This window comes from Sorghum bicolor, chromosome 4, assembly GCF_000003195.3.
Source record: "Sorghum bicolor cultivar BTx623 chromosome 4, Sorghum_bicolor_NCBIv3, whole genome shotgun sequence".
Classification (NCBI taxonomy): Eukaryota; Viridiplantae; Streptophyta; class Magnoliopsida; order Poales; family Poaceae; genus Sorghum; species Sorghum bicolor.
Window position 1 is genome coordinate 35,311,419 of NC_012873.2, and position 25,527 is coordinate 35,336,945.

A 25,527-nucleotide genomic window follows, 5' to 3' on the forward strand; every position below is an offset into this window, starting at 1 on the left:
CATCGGTATCCATGCACTTGCGAATTTTTTGTGTGCGTTTCAAACACCCAACAAGCTTTCTGACACCATTGCCAGGGACTAGCTAGGTTTTTTATCTATCTTTGGTAGTTGCATTAAGAAGTGTCAATAGGTACTATGAGTGCAAGTTTCTCGGAGGGAACATGAGGTACACCAACAACCCTTCGAAAGTAAGTAATACTCATATGTGATGTTGTCTTACTGTTCAGCCTCTCCATTTTTGTTAGTTAAATGTACCATGTCTTACTATTCAGCCTCTTCATATGTGAACCGCCATTGGAACACAGAGCTCATGAAAATAGTAGATGACTTTTAGCTGGTTCATCATGAAAGAAGTAATTCATAAATATCAAAAGTATTTTAATCACAACCAAGAGATAGAAAACTAGAGTATCGTGATCTCGTTGATGTTGCCAGGCTAGAGCTAAACCACAATGATTATTATAGAAGTCATGGGAACAAGCTATCTATGTGTGGAAAACTTTGTCGTATATATATATAAATACTTGGGTGTGATGACTAGATTTAACATTGACTATAATCTGCCATTACTCTTATTATGCATTGAGAAATAACTGTCTATGATGCATGTGTTTTTTATATGTTTATAATTGTCTATGATATATTCTGCGATTTATATTCACTAGTAGGAATAATATGGTGCCAAATTTGAATTATTAAAAATATTTACAGTGACGGCTTTGTTAACATCACTGCCTGAGAAAAAGGGAATTCCACAAGCGGCTAGATTAACAAAACTGTCACTAGAAAATGACATTCATAGGCGATTACTTCCGTGGACCGCCTGTGAACATGAAATTACGAGAAGCAATTGTTTTAACCCACCAAACTGCCAATGTAAACTATTTACACTGGCAGTCACTTAAGTAGACTGTCTGTGAAATTCAAATTAATACAAATGGTTTGGGTAACTGAACAACCTGTGTAAATAATTTCACACTGGCGCATCTCAACTAACCGCTATAAATTCAGTTTTTCTACTATTGAACGCCACTGGCGGAACCTAGTCCACCAGTAAAAACCCCTCTAGAACCGCCAGCACAGTACACCACTGTACTAGTGCAAAGCCTATCAAATTAATTTAGAAAAAGTTAGAAGATTCACTTTTTTATATAACTAATTGGCACTAACTTAAACAAAACTTACGAAAAGTTTATTCAAATATTAAAATATTTATTTCTTTTAATTAGTGTTCTCTATGCACAACTCCAAATTGAAAACATTGGGATGTGACATGTTAATAGACAGTCCGCTGTGGGTGAAGAACAATTACTGATACACGGGGTGGCTAAAATTATTCTAAGCCTGTGAGATATCTTGATGGATGGTCTGGTGGTGAGGGCGGACTATCCGCCAAAACAAGAAATGATCAGTTACAAGAAACATACAAGATTTTTTTATTTTTTTAGAATTTTTTGATGCACTTTATTCTCTTTTGGGTCGTTACAACCACTATATTGGATCTTGCCTTGCTTTTATGCGGTTTATTAATAGTAAAAGCAGTACATATGGATCATCAACACATATGAGATAAGAGATCTACTCCAAACTAGATGTATAGTACCATATATATGAACTAGTATAAATTTGTGTCACGTGCTACACTTATGATCTCCTATGTGTGATATGCTGATCTCAATTGCCAGAGTTGAAACCTCCAGACAAGAGGAATTTTAGTTATATCTTAGTACACAATGTTGTGTGCTACATTATTTTAGGAAATTTACAATTTAATCTCAGATTTCAATCAAGTTCCAAGTAATATACCACAAAATGATACACAAGAGCACAAGAATGTATCAAAGACATATATAAAAATTATGGTATTTTCTTGATGAAATTGTCAACTTCAAACTTAACCAACACATGCAATGTTGAGAGACAATGCATAAATAAAGCATGTGTCACCCAAACCACGCACAACCTCTTGTTCCACCATGCCACTCTTACTATTTTCCATCCTGTTCTCCCTGTCATATGCACCACCACCCTATTCTTATCTGGTCCCTGTCCTACAATTTTTCTTTTTCTCTAACCACCACTGCCTCCAAATGTCTTCTATGTATACAGGTTGTTTCTCCGCCATATCCTACCAATTATGTGATCCTCAAAGGGAGCACTATTGCTTAGATGCTCATATTAGGCTAATGCGGGGAGGGGATATTGGGCAACAATTGGCGTGGAGGAAAGGTTGAAGTTGATTTTAATCAAGGCAACACGGAGACAATAGCGACAGCGGCAGAGGTGATGATGGCGTCGCCATCAGCTGGTGGATGCAGTGGCTGCCTTGACTGCCTGCAAGATATTGTGCGAGCATTTTCGATGGGATCATGCCTGACATTAGAGCAACGGCCAGTCGTGCTTGATAGAGCCACGCACAATGGGAGAGATGGAAATGTGAGGAAAGAGGAGGTGCATGGTAGGTTAATAGGAAATGGAGTGGGTAATTTGTCTTGCATGTTCACACGACAGGGAAAGAAGGGTACCAACCAAGATGCCATGGTTGTCTGGGAGGTATGTATGTAGCACTCTCTCTTATGTTCCCATCGACCTTGATTTCTTTACATTATGAAATGGTTTACCTTTTTTACAATTCTATTTTTTTAAATTAGTAAAGTTTGTTATCATTGACATGTGTCTCTGAGTATCAAGAATGAACCCATGCATATAATAACGTATACTGAACTAGAAAAGAAACATTAAGAACACATTGTGTTCAGCCATCCAACATTTCATTTTGCAAGGATAACATTGAAACAATTCAATTTCCTTAAGTGATTTTATCTTGATGCAATCAATTGAGGACATAGAGTCAGTATTGATCATCAATTTTCATTTCCTCTATTATAGTAGCTATCATTGTAAACTAAGCAATCAGGGGATGTAACAAATCATCCTTTAGGTCTTGTTTGGATGTTGTCGGATTCACCTCAATCTACATGTGTTGGAGTGGATTGGGATGGAATTTTGTTTAAGTTTCACTCCAATCCACCCCAACGCATGTGGATTGATGCGAATCTCGCTACATCCAAACAAGGCCTTAGGGTTTTATTATCATCCTTAGTCATGTTTTTTGCTAATATGGAAATGATGTCATTGTTTACTATTTTTCCTAGCCTTTCTTGATGAAATGGTCTATATATGTTCAAATTTGAAAAATAGAAATATTGTAGAAATTGTAGCTCCAAAATGTGCATCGCTAAAACTGCACACAGCCACTTGTTCCTCTCTCCTTGCAATATTTTCCATGTCTATTATCAGCATCAGATCCACCACCAACCTATTGTTGTCCATTGCCCATGCTAGCTACAACCGTCCCTTTTTTAGCCTCCATCACCACCACCTTTTGAAGTGTTTTTGTCTTTGCTAGTCGGTTCCTACCCCCTCTTTTTTGAAGCACAATAAGGAGCACCACTGCTAATGCTTTCTCCAGCTAGAATCTTGGGTAACAAACTAACACGGGGAGGTGGGATCTTGATCGGCATGGGTATTTGTTGATGTGAAAGCTAGTGAGTAGATCAATTTAGATAGCACGACAATAGTGCCCACAAATCATAGTGCATGTGAAGACAATATGATGCCTATCTTCGTAAGAGTATCCTTGGTGCAAGTTCTTTTATTGTTTTCTTTACTTTCTCTCATTTTGTCTAATTAGCAATGTTCACTGCTATCTGGAGAATCCAGGTTTAATGGGATATGCCAAACTAAAAAGCAAATAGTATGAATCATATGTGCTGATCTGCCCACCATTTCATATTTCGAGGAAGCATGCTTAGTGGAAACAATTCAGTTTCCTAAAATGTGATGTCTTAATAGAAATAAATCATTGACACACAAACTCGATATGGGCTTACCAATCTTCATTGTTTCCCTACAAGCATAATGATATCTTCAAATTAAGAAATGTTTGTATGTAACAAATCATTGTTCTTTGTTTACCTTGTTTTCTAGACTTTATGCTATTCCATAATGAATTGTTTTCTTTAAACTTTGAAGAATGGATGCTTGTAGACAATGTAGCAATAAAAGATGCATCACCAAACTATGCACATATAATGTTTCTCCATGCCTCTCATACTTTTCCCCCTCCTTGCCTTCATTGATGGAAGCACTGAAACACTACTCTTGACCACTCCCCATCTAAACTTTTTATCTTTGTATTTAGCCACTTTCACTGCACTTTGGCATGTCTTCTCTATGCTGGCCAACTATCCTACCACTTCTTGTATGCGGTCATGATTGAGATTGCCACCACCACCAACTATTTCTTGTGCAAAGATAAATATTGGGAGGCACGTTAGAGCAACCACAATGTTGCAATAAGAGTATTCCATAGGAATAAAATATTTCCTACCAGGTAGTTCAACCGGTTAATAGATTAGTCCATAGCAAAAGCTACCCCTAAGGGTATGGGATACCAATCAGCAATAAAATAATACTATTGTTTCCTACTCCTCTCTCTATTGTTGGCTGGAAGGATGGAAGGGGGCTTTTTTTATCTCGTCATAGACTACATGTTGGCTGAATATTGTGAGAAAATTATAGTAGCTATGGGCTAGTCATGTGGGTCCCATTGTAGATCACTTATGCGACATGGGATCTTGGGTAGAACTACAATAGAAGCATAAGGTAGTACTTTCGTTCTAATCGAGGTGTATGAAGCTATGCCTTTGGATGGTGGGGCAGCATGTGGCATGATTATGTGCAGGATGTTATCCCACTTTAAATTGTGTCATGCATGAAGATGGAGCAATCACTCACTACAATAGTGAAGGTATGACTTGGAGGATTTGGAGGAGATGGAAAGTTGTAGTAGGAGGCAACGTCTAGGAGGATTACTAGGAATGGGATGTGTTAGAATTGTTTGCTCCAGCAATGCAGGTTAATAGTATCACACATAGGGAATCAAAAGGGTAGCACATGGGACATAGATTTATACTATTTCAGGTACGTGGTACCCTACATCAAGTTCGGAATAGATCTCTTATTATCACATGCTCAAGTTTGTAGGACACTGATGGCTAGCTAGTTGCTTGGAGTTTCTATGAACTTGTGTTCAAATACTGACCAAGGGCTCCTCACCCCCTCATTATATAGTCCAGGGGGTGGGATTATAGATAGGCTCATGATCGATTTACATGTGGGCTTTCTAAGATAGAGTTGGTTTCTAAATAAATGTGTTGTTATGCATTGTCTTTCAAGTAGATGAGGTACCCCATTTGATTTGAGCTTCTCGTGTAGCTTGCTTGGTGTACCTTGTCCCCTTTAGGTTGTTTAACATACAATGAGGAAACCTAGATACATATCACCGATAGGATGGGCAATGTATCATGTTTGTTAACATAACAATGTAAGAAGGTTGCCGACAAATACGACATTGCTTCTTAGTACATAGGTATGTACGTAATAGTGAGACTTATCTCTAATTTATGTCTTGGTTTCCTTTTTTATACTCTCTAATATTTTAATCTAAAAAATGATCATAGTTGTCAATATCTACCATGGATTATCGAGAGTAAATCAGTGTATTTATTTGGATAAGCTGCAGACATTAAGACTTTGATAGGTTGAGCATCGCACCATTTTATCTTCCTACGCTAGAATTCTATAGTAAAACAATTCATTTTATTGAAATGTGATATATTATGGAAGAACCAATTCAATCTTTTGTTTTGTATTATTATAGAGATATGTGGAAACTAAGCAAAGTTTATATATATGCATGAAATCATGTTTTCCTGGTTCCATAACATTTTGTTGTGTGGTTTGCTAATACACAGTTGATGGCAGTGCCTACTATGTTTGATTGCCTTTTACTTTTTCATCATTTCTTTTAAAAGAGGTGGAAAATTGAAGATAGATGGCAAATGCTTGACTGATTTGTTCATGTCGTGTAGGAACAAGGTTCAAATCTTTTGTTAGTCATGATGCTTCAAATGCATACATCAGTGCACTAACACTTGGGACATATTAAATTGGCTTTATCCCCCTACTACAGTGTTGGAACCGAGCACTGGTCCAGCCCAAGAACATGACGCCGGTGAGATCGTGGTGAGTAGGGCGAGAGGACGTAGATGGAAAACACGAGATAAAGATATGTTCGCTGCTAATGATTCAGCCTTTTCAGTCCACCCTTGATTGCTCTTATTTAGGGACTCACCAGGATCTCAGAACAACCCTCCAAGTATCCTGCGACACGTTACATGCAGCGTGATCCATCGTTTCACCATGATGGTCACCACGTGTGGCATCATGCACCATGGTTCGTCGTGGCTAAGCATGCCTCTAGCCATGCGCTAACCTGCTCACCTGACTAACCGACTAAGTGAACAAAGATTACAGGACTCAACTCAATAGTTTCACTAACAAAACACCCCGCAAACCTGTTGTAGGTGGATGACGCCTAGTGCTTCCCTGAGTTCACTGAACCTAACCCTCCCTAATGCCTTGGTGAAGATATTGGTGAGCTATCCCACAATCCTGATGTGATCTACCTCCACCTTGTCTGCTTCAACGCACTCATGAAGGAAATGATACCCCATATCAATGTGTTTGCTCCTCTCATGATGAACTAGGTTTTTACTTAGGGCTATCGCGGACATATTGTCTATCAAAAGCTTCACTGGCATCTCCTTTGTTCCCATCGAGTCGCCCAATAGCCGGCTCAAGCACACTCCTTGACAGGGCGTCATTGCCGCTGCTACATACTCTACCTAACATGAAGATAAGGTGACAATCTTCTACTTCTGAGATGCCCAGGTGACCATGCTTTTACCGAGGAAGTACACCATAGCACTCGTGCTCTTCCTGACTTCTGTATCACTAGCAAAATCATTGTCACTGTACCCAAGTAAGATTAGTTTCAAATCAGTGTTTCTTTCATACTTGCAGCCGAATCCAGCAGTTCCTTTCAAGTATCAATGAATGTGTTTTAGTGCACCCCAATGTTCCTTACATGGTGCTTCCATGAATCTACCGACCACACTGACTGAGAAGGCTAGATCTGGTCTACTATTCACCAAATATGTGAGGCTCCCGATAATACTCCTGTATGATGTTGGATTGACAACATCATCCTCCATCTTCTTGCTGAGCTTGAGACGAGTTTCCATTGGATTTGCAGTGGCATTGCAATTGTGCATCACTGCAGATTCAAGTATCTTCAGTGCATATGAACTCTGACTCAAGTTGATCCCATCACTCCCTTGCTTCACCTCAATTCCTAGGTAATAGCTCGGAAGTCCTAGATCACTCATGCTTAACTTTTCTTTCATCTCTTTCTTAAACTGTTCGATATCGCTGACATCTAGCCCAGAGATGATAAGATCATCAACATACACCCCCTCAAGAAGAAAAGATCTTTTGTGGCTCCTTCTATACACAACATGCTACATTTTGCATTTCACAAAACCCAGAGCTATCAATTCATTATCAAGTCTTGCATTCTAGGCCATCAGAGCCTGCCTCAACCCATAAAGTGCCTTTCTAAGCTTCAACACTTTCTCTCCTTTGCCAATAGTGAAGCCTGAAGGTTGCTTTACAAACACAGTTTTAGTCAAGTCTCCATTCAGGAATGCCGATTTCACATCCATATGATGTACCTGCCAACCACCCTGTGCTGCTAGAGCCAACATACTCTCACTATCTCAATTCTGGCAATAGGTGCAAAGACCTTGTCAAAGTCTACACCTTGCTGTTGAGCATACCCTTTAGTAACTAGTCTGACTTTATACTTGACAATTTTCCCTTCAGTGTTTTTCTTCACCTTGAAAACCCATTTGAGCCCAATAGACTTTTGATTACTTGGAAGGTCACTAACATCCCAAGTCATGTTAGCTTCAATGGCCTGCATTTTAGTCTGCATAGCTTGTCTCCAGCACTCCTGAGTCATTGCCTCCTCCATAGAGCCTGGCTCTTCTGCAGCTACCAAGCAAACACCACTATACTTGAACCCATGCATCTCTACTGTAGTGTCTAGGAGATTTGGAATGGTTCTGTACCTCGTTGGTCCTCCATCTAAGTCTGGAGACGCATTTGTCGGTGGTGTTGCCCACTGAACATTTGCTAGTAAGAGCGACCCTCCTCCAGCTGACATGGAGTGTGTGGTGGTGAAGTTTCATCATGCATAGATGGAATTAACCTAGCAGGCGACCCAACAGGTGAAGCCAGCTCGCCACCGAATGTAGGAGCATCACCCAACTCTAAAACCGGCACTGTTGTTGGACCATCAATAGTACCATCATAGTCTGAATATAGCACATTGAAAGTACAGGGCGCTGCTTCTTCACTGCCTTGCCTACTATCAACTCCCTCCCAATTCTATGTTCTCTTCTCTCATCAAATACCACATCTCTTGACACTAACATCTTGTTATTCACAGGACCATAAACTCGATGTCATTTGGTTCATTCTTCATAGCCAAAGAAGACCCCCTAGACTGATCTATCACCAGCTTGTTTATGCTGGGTCCAAATCTTTTCACCCAAGCAACACAGTCAAAAGTGCATAGATGTCTGACACCTAGCTTCTTTCCAAACTTTGCTTCATATGGAGTCTTACCGTTCTAGCTCTTTGTTGGTGCACAGTTTAGAAGGTACACCACAACCTTTACCACTTCTCCCTAGTACATTCCCAGCACCTGCATGGATTTGAGCAAGCACCTTGACATTTGTACGACGGTTTGATTATGTCATTCGACAACACCATTCTGCTGCGGGGTATAGGCCATGGTGGTATTGTGCTTGATGCCTAGATCAGCGCAAAAAGACACAAACACACCCGAGTTGAACTCGCCACCATGGTCAGACATAAACGCTTTCAGATGGCGCTCTGACTCCAATTTTGTTGCCGCTTTGAATATCTTGAAGTACTGCAAAGCTTCACTCTTGTTTGCCAGTAGCTCCAACCACATGTTCCAACTATGATAATCAACAATCAGTAGAAAGAATGATTTTCCACCCAGTGTCGGTGGTGTAATCTATCCACACGGATCTACATGAACAAGCTCAAGAGGCTTGGGGAAACAGCTTGCGATGCTACTTTCCTAGCATGCAGCTATCACAAACTTGTTCCAAACACCAGATCAGTGGAATTCCTTGCACCATATCCTGTGCTCCTAGTTCACGCAATGCCTTGAAATTTAAATGACCATATTGTGCATGCCATAACTAGCCTTCATCATCCATATTCATCAGCAAGCACACGGGCAAAGTCAGATTTGAATTAAGGACATACAAGCAATTTCTTCTCTCTACCCGAATCAGCACGCCACGTTTGGTGACTCTAGCTTGACACCTCTCGAGCACTGTAATGAGGCCATTATCGATCTTGACAGTGCATCCTCCTTCCTTCAGTTGCCCAAGACTTAGAATATTATATTTAAGTGAGGGGATATAGAATACCTTGACAAGGACACGATGTTCCTGATTCTTTCTAGCGATTGTCACGGTGCTAATCCCTAAATCTCCATCTCCAAACCTCATGGAGCCTCTAACACCTTCATCGAGACTGGCTAGTGCCTTGCGGCACCCAGTCATATGGTCCGTGGCTCCTATGTCCAATACCTATGCAACTTCTCCGTACTCCACCGGAAACACACATTCCTGGTTCATAAAAACATGTTGTTTTGTCGCGGCCGGTGTGCACACCAAGTTACATAACTATGCCACCATGAGTAGTCTAGATTTTGCATCGGTGCTGGCCTGGTGAGCAGCCTCCTGCCGCTCTTCGTTTGTTGGCTTCTTGGTCATGCATTCCTTTGCCTAATGGCCCATTATGCCGCATTTACGACACTTTCCCTTTCGTCGAGGCATGCCTTTTGAAGTGAACCTATTTCTGGTGTCACGTGGGTCACCTCCACCGTGTTCCCTGGTTCTCTCTTTCTTCACATAATGACCTATGTGTCTTCTCCATAACCTACTCTACGGTTGGCTCGAATTTGTCCTCGACCGCTTGGAGATGACCGACAAGTTCCTGGATCGACAGCTTCTTCACATCTTTGAACATCTCGATGGCCATGGCTACCTGACTATAGCGTACTGGGACGACTCAAAGGAATTTCTTCATGAAGCATGATTCATCGACACTCTTCTCTCCTAGTCCCTCTAGATAAGTCACAATCTTGGAGATTCTAATGGCAAAATCATCAATGGTCTCCCCTGGCTTGAACATGATTGCCTCAAATTCAGCTAGCAACTTCTCGGCATTCACCTCTTTGACATGATCTGCTCCAAGCCACATGGTCTTCACTGCCTCCCATGCTGCCTTGGCTGTCTTCTTATTCAGAAGCATCAAATGCATCTCAATTGGCACGCCATGAAGCATTGCTCCCAGCGCCAACCGATCTCACCTCCGCTCCACCTTATCGTCCTCAACCGCATCCCGCAAGAACTTGCCTTCTAGATTGCACTATGTATGTGAAGACCACGCCTGATAATTTGTGCGAGTCAACATCGACCAAACTAGGTTTCCTGCCACCCGATTGAATGCACGCTCCATCACCTCCTTTTCGCCTGATCCTGAACTCATCTTGGGCGACACCACGCAACACCTTCTTCTTCTTGATTCTAGTAGATCAAACTACCCTACTCCCTCACCAATCCTCTCCGCCACGAAGGACTTCTCCTCTGGCGATCCATGACTTTGATACCACGTGTTGGAATCGAGCACTGCTCCAGCCCAAGAACATGACATCGATGAGATCATGGTGACCACGGCGAGAGCACGTAGATGGGAAACACAAGACACAGATATGTTCGCTGCTAATGATGCAGCCTTTTCGGTCCACCCTTGATTGCTTTTATTTAGAGACTCACCAGGATCTCAGAACAACCCTCTGAGTATATCGCGCCACGTTACATGTAGCGCGATCCATTGTTTCACCACGATGGTCACCACATGCGACGTCACGCACCATGGCACGCACAAACGACCGAACCGGGACACGCCGTGGCTAAGCACGCCTCTAGCCACACGCTAACATGACTAACCGACTAACTGAACAAAGATTACAACAACTCGGTAGTTTGGCTAACATACTGTGCTACCTTGTCCTATTTCTAGACTTTGGTTGTTCCTTGCCCGTATATGTAGATAACCCATCATTGTCTTTGATGTGCTACTAGAGGCTCAACGATAGGTGAAGGACAGATCACTCATCTTGAAGTCGGCATAATACTGTTTGTTCTTATCAAATGTTCAATGTTCCAACTTAAGTAAAGAATGCTACTAGAGACTACAACACCAAAACATTATTCCTCCTCCTCCTTGCACAACGATAAATTAAATAGCGAATTTTGTATTTCTCATTGTGTTCTATGTGATCTCTATTTGAATTTTTCTTGTTTCCTAAAATACAATCTAAGGTACCAATCAACATTTTAAAAGGAACAATTGAAAGGATGGTTTAGCACTAAGGATGGAGCAACATTTCCATAGAGTTTCAATTAACTTTGTAGGCTTAGACATTTGGAAATTGGAAACAATATATTGTTTTCGAAGGAAGATATCCTCAGCAATAGAATGGACTGTTAGATGAAAGGTACAGGGGGCGCATATAGTATATAGGAAAGGATATCCTAGGGTTTAAAGAATTAGATACCCAATCAACAGAGATCCTTGCCTAATAATAAATCATCAACCATTAAACCCTGTGGTCACCTAGGCCCATGTGGCTGGCCCATTAACCCTGTAATCCTGATTCTTACAGTTTTATAAAAAAATCATTTGTGATTTGTTCATGGAGGAAATATTATCCTTATTTATTACTAATATAGTAAAGAAGATTGTGATTTGGCATGTGCACAGACAAAAATATCTAAATATTGATTCATAATTGTCTCTTGTGAGTAGAATTGAAACATTTAAAGCTGGTATATACCAAAAATTGGCTTCAGAATAATTATGTTTCTATGCCAATAAATATAATATATACAAATTAGTTGTCATAGATGTATTTTGTAGATTGTGTGATGTCAAAAACAAACTTCCTGTGACCGGATCAAGTAAATATTTCTTGAAGTTTTAGGATTAAATGGTTGAGGTTTAAATAGCATAATGTGACATGGGAAATGCTCTAGACCTCATAGTTGCCAGCCCCTTCTGTGTCTCGCCACAGCTAGGGCAACACCACCAAAAATTGGGAGACCTGCAAAGAGGGCAGAGGAGGGGCCTCGATCTTCTCCATGTAGCTATCACACTGCGCAGTTGGGTCTAGGGGCAATGTGCTGGTGTCATGCACAAAAATTTCACCATGCAGCATGGGGATCCGGGGGTGGGCGCTAGCGACTACCAAATCTTGGCCTGCAACGTCTATCATCACGCTTATGGATCTGACTCAGTCCTGTTAGGTTCTAGAATTGAGGTTATGGTGCATGCTATGGTGGTAGTGTGGCTACTCCCGGCCTATTGTCAACAACAGCTATGAGTGGATGGCATGCATCTTGTGGTGAATGTTGCATCAAGTGGCCATAGTCGGTGTAGATTCCCATGTTGTAAAACTGCGCCATTAGGTTGCCCACGTCTGTGTAACTTCATACTCCAAGGAGTCTAGCACAGTTCTTAAAAAAAAAGTAGCCAGGAAAATACATGGTTTTTGAGTAGTGTGGTGTGTGTGTTACTTGGGGCCTCCCCCCCCCCTTGTTTCTTCTAAATATAATGAAGTGCGGTTCTCCTGCGTTTTTGAGACAAAAAAATTCATGGCGTCCACAGACCATAGGTGACAGATGGCTAATGTGGGCAGTACGTGACTTGCTATAGTTGTAGCATGAGTTAGCGTTTGGTTTCTGTGTGGAGGGTGATGCAAGTTCGACGAGTTTTGTGGGTTTGTTTCTCCCTGCCATTTGCGTGCTAGTGAGGTACCTTTATGCATTGCCTAAAAATCTTGGCAAGCATATGTTGGATCTAACAATAGTGACCCTTCAGGCATCACTCTCTTCTTGGAAGTATTGTCAAGTTTTCCTTAACATATGGTGAAATTTTGGATCTTCTCGAGCATTGCAATTTAGTATATAGCATTTGTCAATCCACGGTTGCACAACTAATTAAAAAAATAGAACATGAACTTTTGAGTACTTGAAACATATATATGGGTCAATGCTATCTCAAAAATAGTTATCACGTTCTACAATTTTAACATAAAGTTTGTCTTCATGCCACATAATTTATACAAGTTATAAATTATGTGCAGCAGATATATATTTCTAGGGTGGTCCATATTATCTAAGGTCCCTTGAAATGCTTCTATTTCTAGGGGTGGTTGGTACACCAACCCTAGGAATCACTTTCCATGGAGGATATATAACAAATACACATCTAAAACTAGTTTGTGTAGTACTTTTGCCATTCTTTTTTACATGTCCCATTAGGTTTATTCTATATCAAACATTACTGTATATTTTACCATCATTTTGAAAATTCCATATAGTTTTACAACCAATGAATTATATATTATTAAAAAACATAGTGAATCTTAAAAGAAATCTTAACACATGAACCTATACAATTTTTTTTTGAAACTGATAGTCAAAGGTACAAATATTTGACTTACGATAAATCTAATAGACATGTAAATAAAAACAGACAGAGTAGTGATAAAAGCATGGCCTGCATAAGCATGAAATGTAATTAGAAAAAAAGAGTGAATATTTTTCATTAAGTATACTACACCTTTCACCATGGCGCCTTTAAATGAGTAAATATATTTTCCTATTTCCAATTTTTTTATCTTATATATTTGTATTCTCTTTACATCTGATCATAACTCTTTGGAGATATTGTTGCATTATGTACAGAATTTTAATGGAAGGTCAGACACGGTTTTTTGTGGAGTTTTTGATGGCCATGGTCCGCATGGCCATATTGTAGCAAGGAAAGTTAGAGATACTCTCCCTTCGAAGCTGCGTGATTTCATATATGATGACTTTGGGGAGAGCCCCATTTGGAATTCAGATGGTTCAATTCTAGAAGAACCTTTATCTCCGTATGCAGATGAAGAAGACAAGTCTCCAATGTCTCTACCGAAAGAACCACGTCGGGAATTCTTTTTCTCAATGAAAGATTCATTCCGAAAGGCTTTTAGAGTAATAGATAATGAACTTAAATTACATCGGAATATCGATAGCATTTGCAGTGGAAGTACAGCAGTTACTTTAATCAAGCAGGTAACTTGGTTGCCCATTTACCTATATAAAAAAGTAGTTTGTACTATTATTACATGAGAATTTAATATGTCTATAGTTCTGTACAAAAAATTAATATGTCTATAATTTAAAGCTTTGACTCATTATCAGGGCCAGGATCTTATTGTTGGGAACTTAGGTGACTCTAGGGCTGTATTAGGAACCAGAGATCAAAACGGCCGTTTGGTTGCTCATCAATTGACAGTTGATTTGAAACCCGATCATCCAAGTAACTCTCTGTCACTTCCAAAATTTTAAATATTTGTCTTCTGTTCCTTTTTCAGTCCCAATGTGAAGCTTGAATGGGTTGTTAGGTAGCTACCATTGTTAGGAGAACGTAACAAAGGGGGAGCAGACATATAATGGATACTTGCTCAATTGTCAAGTGGTAACGATGTGCAGCTGCCAGCTTACCACACATGATAGAAACTAAATTTGAATAGACCAGCTAATAGGATATGGAGACATCTGACCATAATTTAGAAATTATAATCTATCATAGAGACTTGCTAGATCGAGGATGAAATTTCGGATAATGGGACTCAATCAATCCGTTGTCCGGCACATATTATCTGCACGGATGGTTTTTTGTCAACCATAACATCTCGTCTATACATGACTATCCAAAAATAGTAATAACAAAATAAGTGTAAAATCATCCACATATTTTGATTTCAGAATGATTTTGTGTAGTACTGGTACAACTGGTGTCTTAAAAAATATTCGGTCTCTCTTTGTAAATGATTTGTTCATTTGAGTGGAATGACACTTGGTGCTAGAAAAAAACACATGTTATTCGATAACTAGCTTAAAAGCACATGTTTGGGTCCTGTTACAGGTGAAATCACACATCTCTTATATGTTCTCCAATTTTTTTCAGCAATTTCATGCTTCGAACTTGGCACTACCAACAACAATTTATAGACTCATCTTATTTTTAAACTGTATACTCCCTTCATTCCCAAACATATGTCATTTTGATTTTATTCTAAGCCATTTTTTAACTTTGATCAAATTTGTAGAGAAGTGCACCAACGTCTGAAACATCAAATTAGTATTATAAAATCCACTGAAATTTTTTTGATAGTGCATTTATTTTATATTGTAGATGTTATTTTTTTTGTAGTTATAAACTTGGTAAAAGTCAAGCTTAACTAAAGATAAACTGAAATGGATTATATTTTGGAACGGTAGAATATAGCATTTTGGAGCCATATCAGGTTGTAATTCCAAAGCAGTTACAGTAGCTCTTTATCAAACAAGTTTGCTGCAACTAGTTATGCGGTGAGCTAGAATTACCTATGGTGTAGGGCCTATAGCCATTATGGCCTCCCCAACGTGGGTCAAAGAAACGAAAACCATTGGTCCGAAGAACCAACGAATATGACCAGCAACAAAACAGTGAGCTGAAAGAAAGAATAAACCTTGAGCACGAACTTAAGCTTTGTTGGGGTCCATGTGTCTTCGTCATCTACGACCTTTGCCAAAGGACTTACTGACTAAACTGATCGAGAATGTAATGAAAGAATTTCGCTACACAAAATAAAGCAATTTCTAAAACTAAGAGTATCTCCAACAGTGTTTCTTAAACACACCCTCTAAATTATCATTTCGAGAGTTATTTGAATACAATCGCTCTCTACGTCTTTTCATCCTCCAATAGTTTTTTATATCTTATACACACTATAGAGAGTCAGTTTCACCTTTTATCTTTAGCTAGCAAGAAATTTGGAATAGAGGAAGGAAATATTTGGAGATCTAATATAATTAAATAAATTGTATGAAGGATAAAGAAAACTTACTTTTTCTTTGCGGGTAAACACTTAGAGTTACTTTAAGAAGCACTCAGGGACTTCTATTATGGAAGCAGAATAGGCTTGGCTCCAGATTATATGGTGGCTTTCATCCGCATTCCGTTAACCAGCAGCGAAGCTCCATGCGTCGCTCCAGGCACCTTAGCCATTGCCTACCTAAGAGGCTTTTTTATGGAGAACATCACCGATGGCCTTCGAGTTAAACAGGAAAGTATTCAAAGTTGTTCAAAACATGTGAAGGTAATGACAACTCCTATTAGCACTTATTTTACCACAAAAATCTGTGGGGGAGATCCCAACAGTGAGTAGTATTTTTCTTTGTATTTTTAAAAGAGTTAGAGCAAACTTACAAGCAGGAATTAGCTAAAAGAATCTAGCCAAACACAGAAGGAGGACCTAAGAAAATCCTTGAAACGTACTGACTTATGGTTACATTGAATTTTGAAATTGCCTAACCAAATTGAAGGAGCCAGGTCTTGTCTCTGGAACACCTTGTCATTCCGCTGCTTCCGCAACTCCCATGCTGCAATTAGAGCTGCCTCAGTGAAGAAGGGGACGTTGTGTGCTGATCCTGCACGCATGAGTCTATCCCAGAAAGGAAGTAGATCATCCCACTGGAACTAGAATGTTGTCCAGCATTACTTGGCGAAGGTGCATTCAAAAAATAGATGTTCGATAGTCTCTTCTATACCACTACTGCACATGACACAAGTTACCGTATACTGTATGTTTAGGTGTTGATGTAGTAGCATCGTCTTGGTGTTCAACGGGTCCACCAAGATGCACTATGCAAAGAATTTGATTCTTGGCGTGCATCTTGATTTCCAGATGATCTTATTGTGCTTCATATTCACTGAATACATGTTGATAGAAGTGGCGGGAAGTGTACTTGCTTCTCCAGATAGGAGCCCATCTGTCAGCAATAGTATCCTCATACGGCAGGATCTCTAACCGGCTCTGAAATTGTTGGAATTCCTCATAAGCTTGCTATAGTAGTGGGAGGAAGAACATATCATCAAGATTCTGAACTTGGATGGTCTCTTTTACTGATGCATCTGTGTTCGTCGCAAAAGAAGCTAGCCTTGGATAATCCTAGGAAAGAACTGATGTATCCCATGGGTCATCCTAGAAACTCACAGTAGCACCATCCCCTATTTGACATTTGGTTATGTTGCGAAGAATCACATGAAGGCGAAGGACATCCTTCCACCAGAAAGAACCAGCCTCCCTCACCATGTATAACACTTTAGTCATATAGTATCTACAACAGATCAACTGTACCCATGGAGTGTCGACCTTGTTATAGAACTTAAGCAACTGTCTTAGGAGGAGGCCGTCGTTATAAAGACAAAGATTGATGACTCAAGACCACCCTTTTCTTTGGGTTTCAAAACCACTTCGCAAGCCACCAAGTTGCCACCTTTCTTCTAAACATCATTGCCTCTCTAGAGGCATTGTTTCCTTGCTCTGTCCACATTGTCAATGACTCCTTTTGCGAGTTTAACAGTACACATAGCAAAGGTTGTGATGGGTATGATTGCCAAATTAACCATCTCTAGGCGCCTCGAGTAAGACAACCACACCGAGCAAATAGAGAGTCTTTTTCTATACGATCCATCATTGGGTTGAAATCCTCAATTCTGGGCTTAGTCGTTCCCATGGGAAGACCTAGGTAAGTGAAAGGCATCGTACCTATGTCATATCCTAGGGTATTAGCTAGGTTGATCATCTTGTTATTAGCAACATTGATCGAATATATTTGTGACTTCATGTAGTTTACTTTGAGACCCATAGATTCTGAGAAACTATGTGGCAGGTTCGTTAGAAAGAATAGTTGTCGGGAATTAGCTTGCATTAGTAAGGTATCATCTGTGTACTGTACTATGGGGAAGTCCCTAGAGGGCTGTGGGATTGGGATTTTGAGCAAGCTCATCATTGCAGCTCGGTTGACAAGGATCTGATTCGGCCGCAAGTACAAAGAGTAGGGTAGATAGGGGTTTGCCCTAACAAACTCCTCTTTTACACTAAGAACTTTTTGGGCGCAATGTTGAGTAATACAGCAGATGAACCCTAGGACAAGATAGCCTTGATTCACATTAACCAACGTTCAGGAAAACCCATGTGAGCCTTGACTTGGATGATGGCCTAGTGTTCAATAGTATTAAAAGCTTCTTCAAAATCCAACTTCAGGATGATCACTTCCCTCTTTGACTAATGGCATTGGTGAATATATTTATAGCTCTAGGCTAGGCAGTCCTCAATCGTGCACGAGTGAATGATATGTCCAATCTCATAGACTTTTTCCGTTAGTGAGATTGGACAAAAAACATTTACTTTTTCCAAGCTATCTTTCTTGGCGACAAGTGTAATGTATGAATTGTTGATGCATTCTGGATTCAACTATCCAGAGAAGAAATCATTTAAGAGTTTGTAGTAAACCCCATTGATAGATTGCCAACACTTCTTTAGGAACAATGAGATTGGACAAAAAACATTTACTTTTTCCAGGCTATCTTTCTTGGCGACAAGTGTAATGTATGAATTGTTGATGCATTCTGGATTCAACTATCCAGAGAAGAAATCATTTAAGAGTTTGTAGTAAACCCCATTGATAGATTGCCAACACTTCTTTAGGAACAATCTATTGAAGCCGTCAGGGCTTGGCGCTTTCTCATTTGGCATGCGTTTTACTATCATGTCTATTTCTTCATGTGGGATTGGCACTACAAGCAATCAAGACCTTGTATTTGCTAGATCAAGTTGGCAAGAACAAACAATATTTTTGGAGACGATGTTGTGCCCATTCTGTTCCTGAAAAAAATCAAAGGAGACCTGCCTTGCCCTCATGGTCGTGAATCCAGACGCCCTGATGAATCATGATCTGGGGGATAGAATTTCTTCTGTAGGAGATGGTTGCCATGCTATGAAAGAACTTGGTATATTCGTCTCCAAACATGATCTGGTGGACTTTATGTCTTTTCATCCAGTAAAGATTTTTACAATGCAAGAGTTTCTGCAACTGTCTCTTGACCATATTGCATTTGCTAGTAAGAAGCCTGAGATTAGAGCGATTCTTGCTCCGAACCTTCAACTTTGATCTCATTGCCTTAAGCTTGGTAGAGATATTCCTGGCTGAATCTGTCATCATTGGGGTGGTCATCTGGCATTCACTGATAGTATCTAGGAAGCCTTCCTGTTCTGCCCAAAAGTTTTCAAAGTGGAATAAGTAGGCTTTCGGAATCCTTGTGCTGATCACAACTTTACAAGGTATAGGATCTAAGGTGATTTTTTCTAGAGGGAAAACTTCCGTATTTGGGAAATCTTTGGTCCAATTGGTGGATGTGAAAAACCAATCTAACTGCTTAAGAAGGGGATTGTTCTGCATGTTGCTCCATGTGTATGATCGACCCTTCAGAGGCAACTCAACTAGCCCGAGGTGGCCAATAGCATCATTGAAAGTAAAAAGTGTCTGCACCTCCAGGTCTGTTATGATTACCGAGCGAATGGTAAAACTTGAAGTCACCAAGAAAACTCCAATTTTCAGAGTCCAAGATGTCATAGTCATGGAACCACTGGGGGAATTCTTTATGGGCTGGATCATCACAAGGGCCATAGACCAAAGTAAGTTTCCAAAATTCGGTACTATGAACAGATGTAAAATTGACTGTTATACCATAGCTCTGCTTATCTAGCACAGTCCCAGAAAAGATGGCACTATTCCATGGGACTAGAATGCCTCTAGAGGCGCCTACTGATGGAATGAAATCAAAGCAATCAAAATGATGTGGTGTAAATTTTCTGATAAACAAGATGTCAAAGAATTCTCTTTTTGCTTCCTACAGACAAATGATAGAGTTGGCGCATTCTTCAATTTTGTCATGCACTGCATCCCGCTTTTCTGTCCCATTTATCCCATGAATGTTGCAGCAAAAGGATGTTACAATCACGAGTATTCATGAGGAAACAAATTGGACAACTTAAGAAATCAGCTGTGGCTAGCACAAGTAGGTAAACAGATGTTGGAGCTGGATACCATCACTGAAACATAGGGCCAAGAGAAATACAGGCAACAAAAGCAACCCACATAAGAAGAAGGAATGATGTTCAGAAACCAAACAGGGTTCACATAGAGATTATTCAAGTTTGACATAGTGCTAAACAAAGGAAGGGACTCAGAGTTTCACCACTGGACAGTGTAACGATAGATAAAGCAAACTGAAATAAATCTTCCTAGGGTAGTACTAGGGTCATTATGAACAACCCTAGCACAGCAGTGCTCAGATGGAGAAACCTTTATTAGGAGACAGACCAGAAGATGGTGGCTTCATCACTGCCTCAAGGGATAACTCTGTATGAGCTACACCACAGTCGATGCCCCATCCTTGAAGAATGTCAATCAAGACTGGTCCAAAGCTTCTAGTCTTCTCATCTATCAAGATAATGTTGCCCTTTATTTTCTTGGATGGTTCCTTATCAAGCAGGACATTATGGAAGCCATTTGTATCACTGCTGAACCTTGTGGTATGTCTAGCTGAACTATCCACCATGGGAGTTGCCAGACTCCCAATAGTCACAGGCAGAGACATATTATTTCCACAACTTTTTTTTTGAGAAATATTATTCCCGCAGCTGTGACGCTTCGTTGAGTCATTGGGCTGTGCTGGGTTTGCACTGGATGGGATTTGAAATCAGATGGGCCTGATTCTTCTAGGCCTTGCTGTTCTATTCTTGGCACATCACCAAGGAGGATGACAGGTGTAGCTGGTCAGAGCTGAAGGGCCATGACATGTGGGACCAGCTTCCAAGGGACTATCTCTAGGCTAGTAGGAGCAGTAGCAAAAGTTGTAGCAGAACTAGCTGGAGCACTTCTTTGCCTATAATTATTCGTTTTGGTTGATTTGCTAAGCTAGAGCCCCTGGTGAAGACATCTGCTGGCATGCCTTTTCTCCCAAAAAATGAGAATGTTAGCACATTGGCATTGTGCTGTAGGCATGATCTTCAAGCGAGGATGAAGTGGCATCACTTTAGGAAGAGCTGCCATCACCCGCTGTTGCATTGACAAATACTTGATCAAGAGAATCTAGCCCAGAAAGGTCAAGATTGATGTGGTCTTGATGGTGACCAGGGTGCTGTGGAACACGATGACCATTATCAGCAGCAAATGCGGCTGGATTCCTGGATGGCCGTTCAATCCTCATTTTCATCTTCCTCCATAGGGTCTGCTTCCTCTAGATTGTCTTGTTCCTGATATTGACCATTTTGCTGCAAATTCTGCTTGCTCTGATTTACCAAGTGATGGTGAAACTAACCTCGGTGAGGGTTGGCCCCAAACAAACCCAGGTTGTGAGATGCTCCCTGATGGTCATTCTGCCAATAGGGCTCCAAATGGTTATGACCAAGAACTACAGGACGATGTTCCAGGTGTAACTCACTGTCAAAAGACATAACATCCTGATCAGCTGGGAATGCATCAGGGAAAATGTAATTTAGGATGAACTGACCATGACCTTCCCATGCCCCCAATCATAGTACCATGCGAGACCACTAGACTTCTTTGAACTCTATTTGGGCTCAGAATGAGAGCATGTAGTGTAATTCTAGACTTATTAGCATCCCGGTACCATTCCAATAGTCTACCAAAAGGAGCTTCAACTAACAGACTTTGATAGAACCACAGGACCTAGCATTGATACCCTCATCATATTTGACGACACTAACCACATGGTTAGGATGAATATGAAAAGGGAATTATGAACAAACTGATCACGCTAAATTTCCATATGTAGCTTAATCAATCAAACACCAAGGGGTGATCGATAAGATTCAATGACTGGACATTCTAATTCTGCTTGAGAAAAATACATATGTGGGTGAGAGCTGACTAGATCTGATCATCCTCAATTGGCATTGGGTCAATGGAGAAAATGGCAAAATCTTCATGTTCCCTTGTCGGTTCTCCACCTAGAGCAACCCAACCACGTGCCGGGTGGTTCCAGCCTTGGTCGATTAGGAGATCGCTGATGAGAAAGGGCCTTGGGTTAACCGGGAAGATGGTCATGGTGGCCTCTCCGTCAAGCGACGTGGCGGCGCTTTCAGAGAGCAACGGTGCAGGGGTTGGGTTTTCTGGAACAAGGTTTGTTAACTGGGGCAGCGAAGTTAGATGAGAATCATCATTGAGTTCATCTTGTTGCGAATTAAGGGGAGGTGCATCCAAGAGGTCTGCACCGGAATCAAGGGGACCCTTTGTCTTATCCGCCCCACTGTAATTTGAGAACATGATAGAAAGGCGTTCGGGTATGACCAAAATTTCCACATCTTCAGCAACGAATACCTCTAGGGCATTTGCGGGCAGAGTGGCCCAAACCAGAGCAATGGGAGCAAGGCCTGGGGAAGTGAGAGTTTGAAATCTTGTGGATCTGACTTATCAGGCTGCCAGACATAGGGAAGGCTCCCTGCAGTTGCATTTTAACATGCACGTTCGTAATACGACAAACATGGTCGTGATCATCGGCACTATCTTGCAGAATTTTGGTATTCCCAAAGAAGGCGGGATTTGGAGAAATCTCGAGCTTGGTTGTGAAAGCACCTAAGCATATCTGCTAACGAACAAGAGAGTGTTGGGGAGGGGATTTAGGGGATAGAGAACAATGAACCAAATTCTTAGCAAAGCTAACTTTTTTAAAGGATTTGGCTTTCAGAGCCTCCTTCTTTGAAATTTTACAAAGAACTTCAATCCATTTCTTTTCGTGTTCCAATTCCCAAGCTCCTTTCTCCTTTTCCCAGTGGGGAGTACCATTATTCTAGAGGTGGAAATAGCAATCAAAACTGGAAGTGACTATTCTGCGGAGCTTGTAGATATGAAAACTGACATCCTTTGAGAAGATAGAGGAATGAAAATGGTTTGTGCTCAAAAATTTGAAATTAAAAATCCAAAGCTCGGCCAGCCAAACAAGATTGGAAAGTGAGAGAAACCGATTCCTTCGTTAAGCGAAAGAGATAATGCCAGATGGTGACGAGGGGGAGGAAAGATCCATCAGAGTTGGGAAGGGGATGGTGTACCGGGACGTGTAGAGTCGACGAACCTCATCTCGAAAATCCAAGCTAATGTTGAAGTCCCGATCAGCCAGATCTGAGGGAGATCCCATGGCAAACGTCGATTAGTATGAGATCACCGGGGGGCAGCATTGTGGTGGGGGACAGGAGGAAGGGCCGGCGTGGAGGGAGGTTGGAGAGAGTCACCGAGAGGCTCTCATGGTGAACCCCATCGAGCACTTGAGAGATCATATATGTTTTCCTTGATTATTATTTTGTCTTTGAGATTTTGATCTATAAATCTGATAGGAATACTGAGCTTCATCTTTCCTTGCATGAGAATAACTCTTTAAATAGTGGAGAACTGGGACACATGATTCGGCTTTCAACCACAAAAAGGCAAACCATATAGTCATGACATTAAGTGTCATGTAGTTATCAATCTCTATTTGTGAACCAAAGAAAATTAACTTAACTGAATTTGCCGAAAAAACATAAACACTTGAAGTAAGTGTTTTATGAACTGATGAATTGCGATCAATGAAATAAAGATTAATCTTAGCAAACCTAAACCTTAACTTGGTAGGCAACTACTAAATATAAAGAGCTCGGGGCACCCAATGATCTCTATACCCAACTGTCCAATATATGGTGACACAACACCTCGTCAGATTATATACGTCCCATTTTATCAAAGACTCCTATTGACTCATGAGGAATTTTGACATGAGTTCAGTGTCAATTGAAATCTTGTCTCCTTAAGTTTTTGTACACATGTAGACCGTCAGAAAGAAGTCCATATGCAATTTGGATGATGATTTTAGTACGGATTGCTCTAGAAATCCAAGGTTTGACTCAAATGTAATATGGATTAGCCTTTGTCTTGACACCCATACTGATCTTCTCTGTCTGGATGTCTCTCTCCAAACACATCCTAGTGCTCTACATAGTTACTAAGAAGAATAATATCGTTAGGTAGCAACCTATTCTCATAATCACAAAAAGGTACTTAGGAAAAAGGTCACATGGATATTTAATTATCATTCTCAAGCCTTAATAATTGGTCCTTACATAGCAAGGTGATGTGTGTTAGTTGTGTATATTAAAAGGAGTGATGTTCTCATCAGGATCAAGTTTAGTATTGTCATCGATAAACGGGACCTGTCCCCATGTGTTAACTTTTGGGATTCTTAATTTAAAAGGAAATAAACTTTATTTTTTATTACATGTTTGAATAATATGTCATATATATTATATGTTTTTTTATGTACAATCGCACTAGTGATGTGCATTGACTTTTCACTCAACACTATTAAATGCTCAATAAATTACATTCTGAGTCCACAATTTGACATTATCATAATGGCATAAACTCAGAATTATACAATATATTATTTTATAGGAGAGGCAAGGAGAATCAAACGATGTAATGGAAGGGTTTTTCCTCATCAGGATGAACCAGATGTATCTCGCCTTTGGCTTCCTAATTGTAACTCCCCTGGTCTAGCAATGGCACGAGCTTTTGGTGATTTTTGTCTCAAGGATTTTGGGTTAATTTGTGTGCCTGAAGTCACCTATAGGCAAATCAGTAAGAAGGATGAATTGATTATCCTTGCTACAGACGGGGTAATGAAAACATTGGTGCTTATTTTAATTATATGCTTTTAGGTTATCTGATTTCACTATATAGAAACTCAAATATGCACTACATGATTCGCATGTGAACTACTTGCTCTAATATGCACTCTATGTCTATAGGTATGGGATGTCTTGACCAATCAGGAAGTCATGGATGTTGTTGCTTCATGTTCTGAGCGTGCTGCTGCAGCTCGTTCTATTGTTGATTTAGCAAATCAGGCATGGAGGTTTAAATATCCAACGTCCAAAACTGATGATTGTGCAACAATATGTCTTTTTCTCGACGTAGAGGACAATGCTACTAGCTTATCAGTGTCTTCTGTTACTAGCAAAGGAACTGGATCAAGTCAAAGGACACAAGCTCAGTCAAGGAAGCCCAAGCTCCATAAGAGCAGTGTAATACCTGAAGATGTGGATGATGGATGTGAATCAAATATAAGTGGAGATGAAAGGTCCTTGGAGAGCTTCACGAGGTTGAACACACTACTGGCACTACCAAAGTTCGGTGAAACAAGTCCAGAAATGAAATGAAACTTATTTCCTTTGCAATTAGCACCATCAATTGATGTCTAAGAAACAATCGACGTACATTATGAAAACATTTTTCTTTTAAAGATATACCAAACCTTCGTTTCATCGACTGTATTTTGGTAGGTTGCCACAATTCAACATATTCTGTGGTTTCCTATATCAATTTAAATCAGATGGATCACCATGAATGGTGTTAATCTTGCAAGGTTGCATTTATTTATGATGAGTGTCCAATCTCTAGTCTATCTAGCTTCCTATCCAACAGATGTAATAAAGGATTTGTTGCTCTTTCTTCC

The 25,527-nt window shown here is 40.3% G+C and overlaps 1 protein-coding gene across 2 annotated transcripts; it reads left to right on the plus strand.

Annotated features, from left to right (window-relative positions):
* On the plus strand, positions 2,127-25,527 carry LOC8077796 (probable protein phosphatase 2C 75). 2 transcript variants are annotated; one of them, XM_021458478.1, is made up of 6 exons: positions 2,127-2,553; positions 13,830-14,198; positions 14,328-14,445; positions 24,465-24,688; positions 24,821-24,919; positions 25,030-25,163. In XM_021458478.1, exons 1-6 carry the CDS (start codon positions 2,287-2,289, stop codon positions 25,087-25,089), a joined length of 1,137 nt encoding a protein of 378 aa, XP_021314153.1. In that variant the 5' UTR covers positions 2,127-2,286; the 3' UTR covers positions 25,090-25,163. The 2 variants fall into 2 exon arrangements, with proteins under 2 accessions (XP_021314153.1, XP_021314152.1); XM_021458477.1 differs by having other exon boundaries at positions 2,148-2,553; positions 24,821-25,527.

Excerpts from the sequence above, each read along its gene's own strand:
- LOC8077796 (XM_021458477.1), top strand. The coding sequence starts at position 2,287 with ATGATGGCGTCGCCATCAGCTGGTGGATGCAGTGGCTGCCTTGACTGC. Across the intron at positions 14,199-14,327 it reads CAGTTACTTTAATCAAGCAG|GGCCAGGATCTTATTGTTGG; the intron begins GTAACTTGGTTG and ends ACTCATTATCAG. Across the intron at positions 24,689-24,820 it reads TTATCCTTGCTACAGACGGG|GTATGGGATGTCTTGACCAA; the intron begins GTAATGAAAACA and ends CTATGTCTATAG.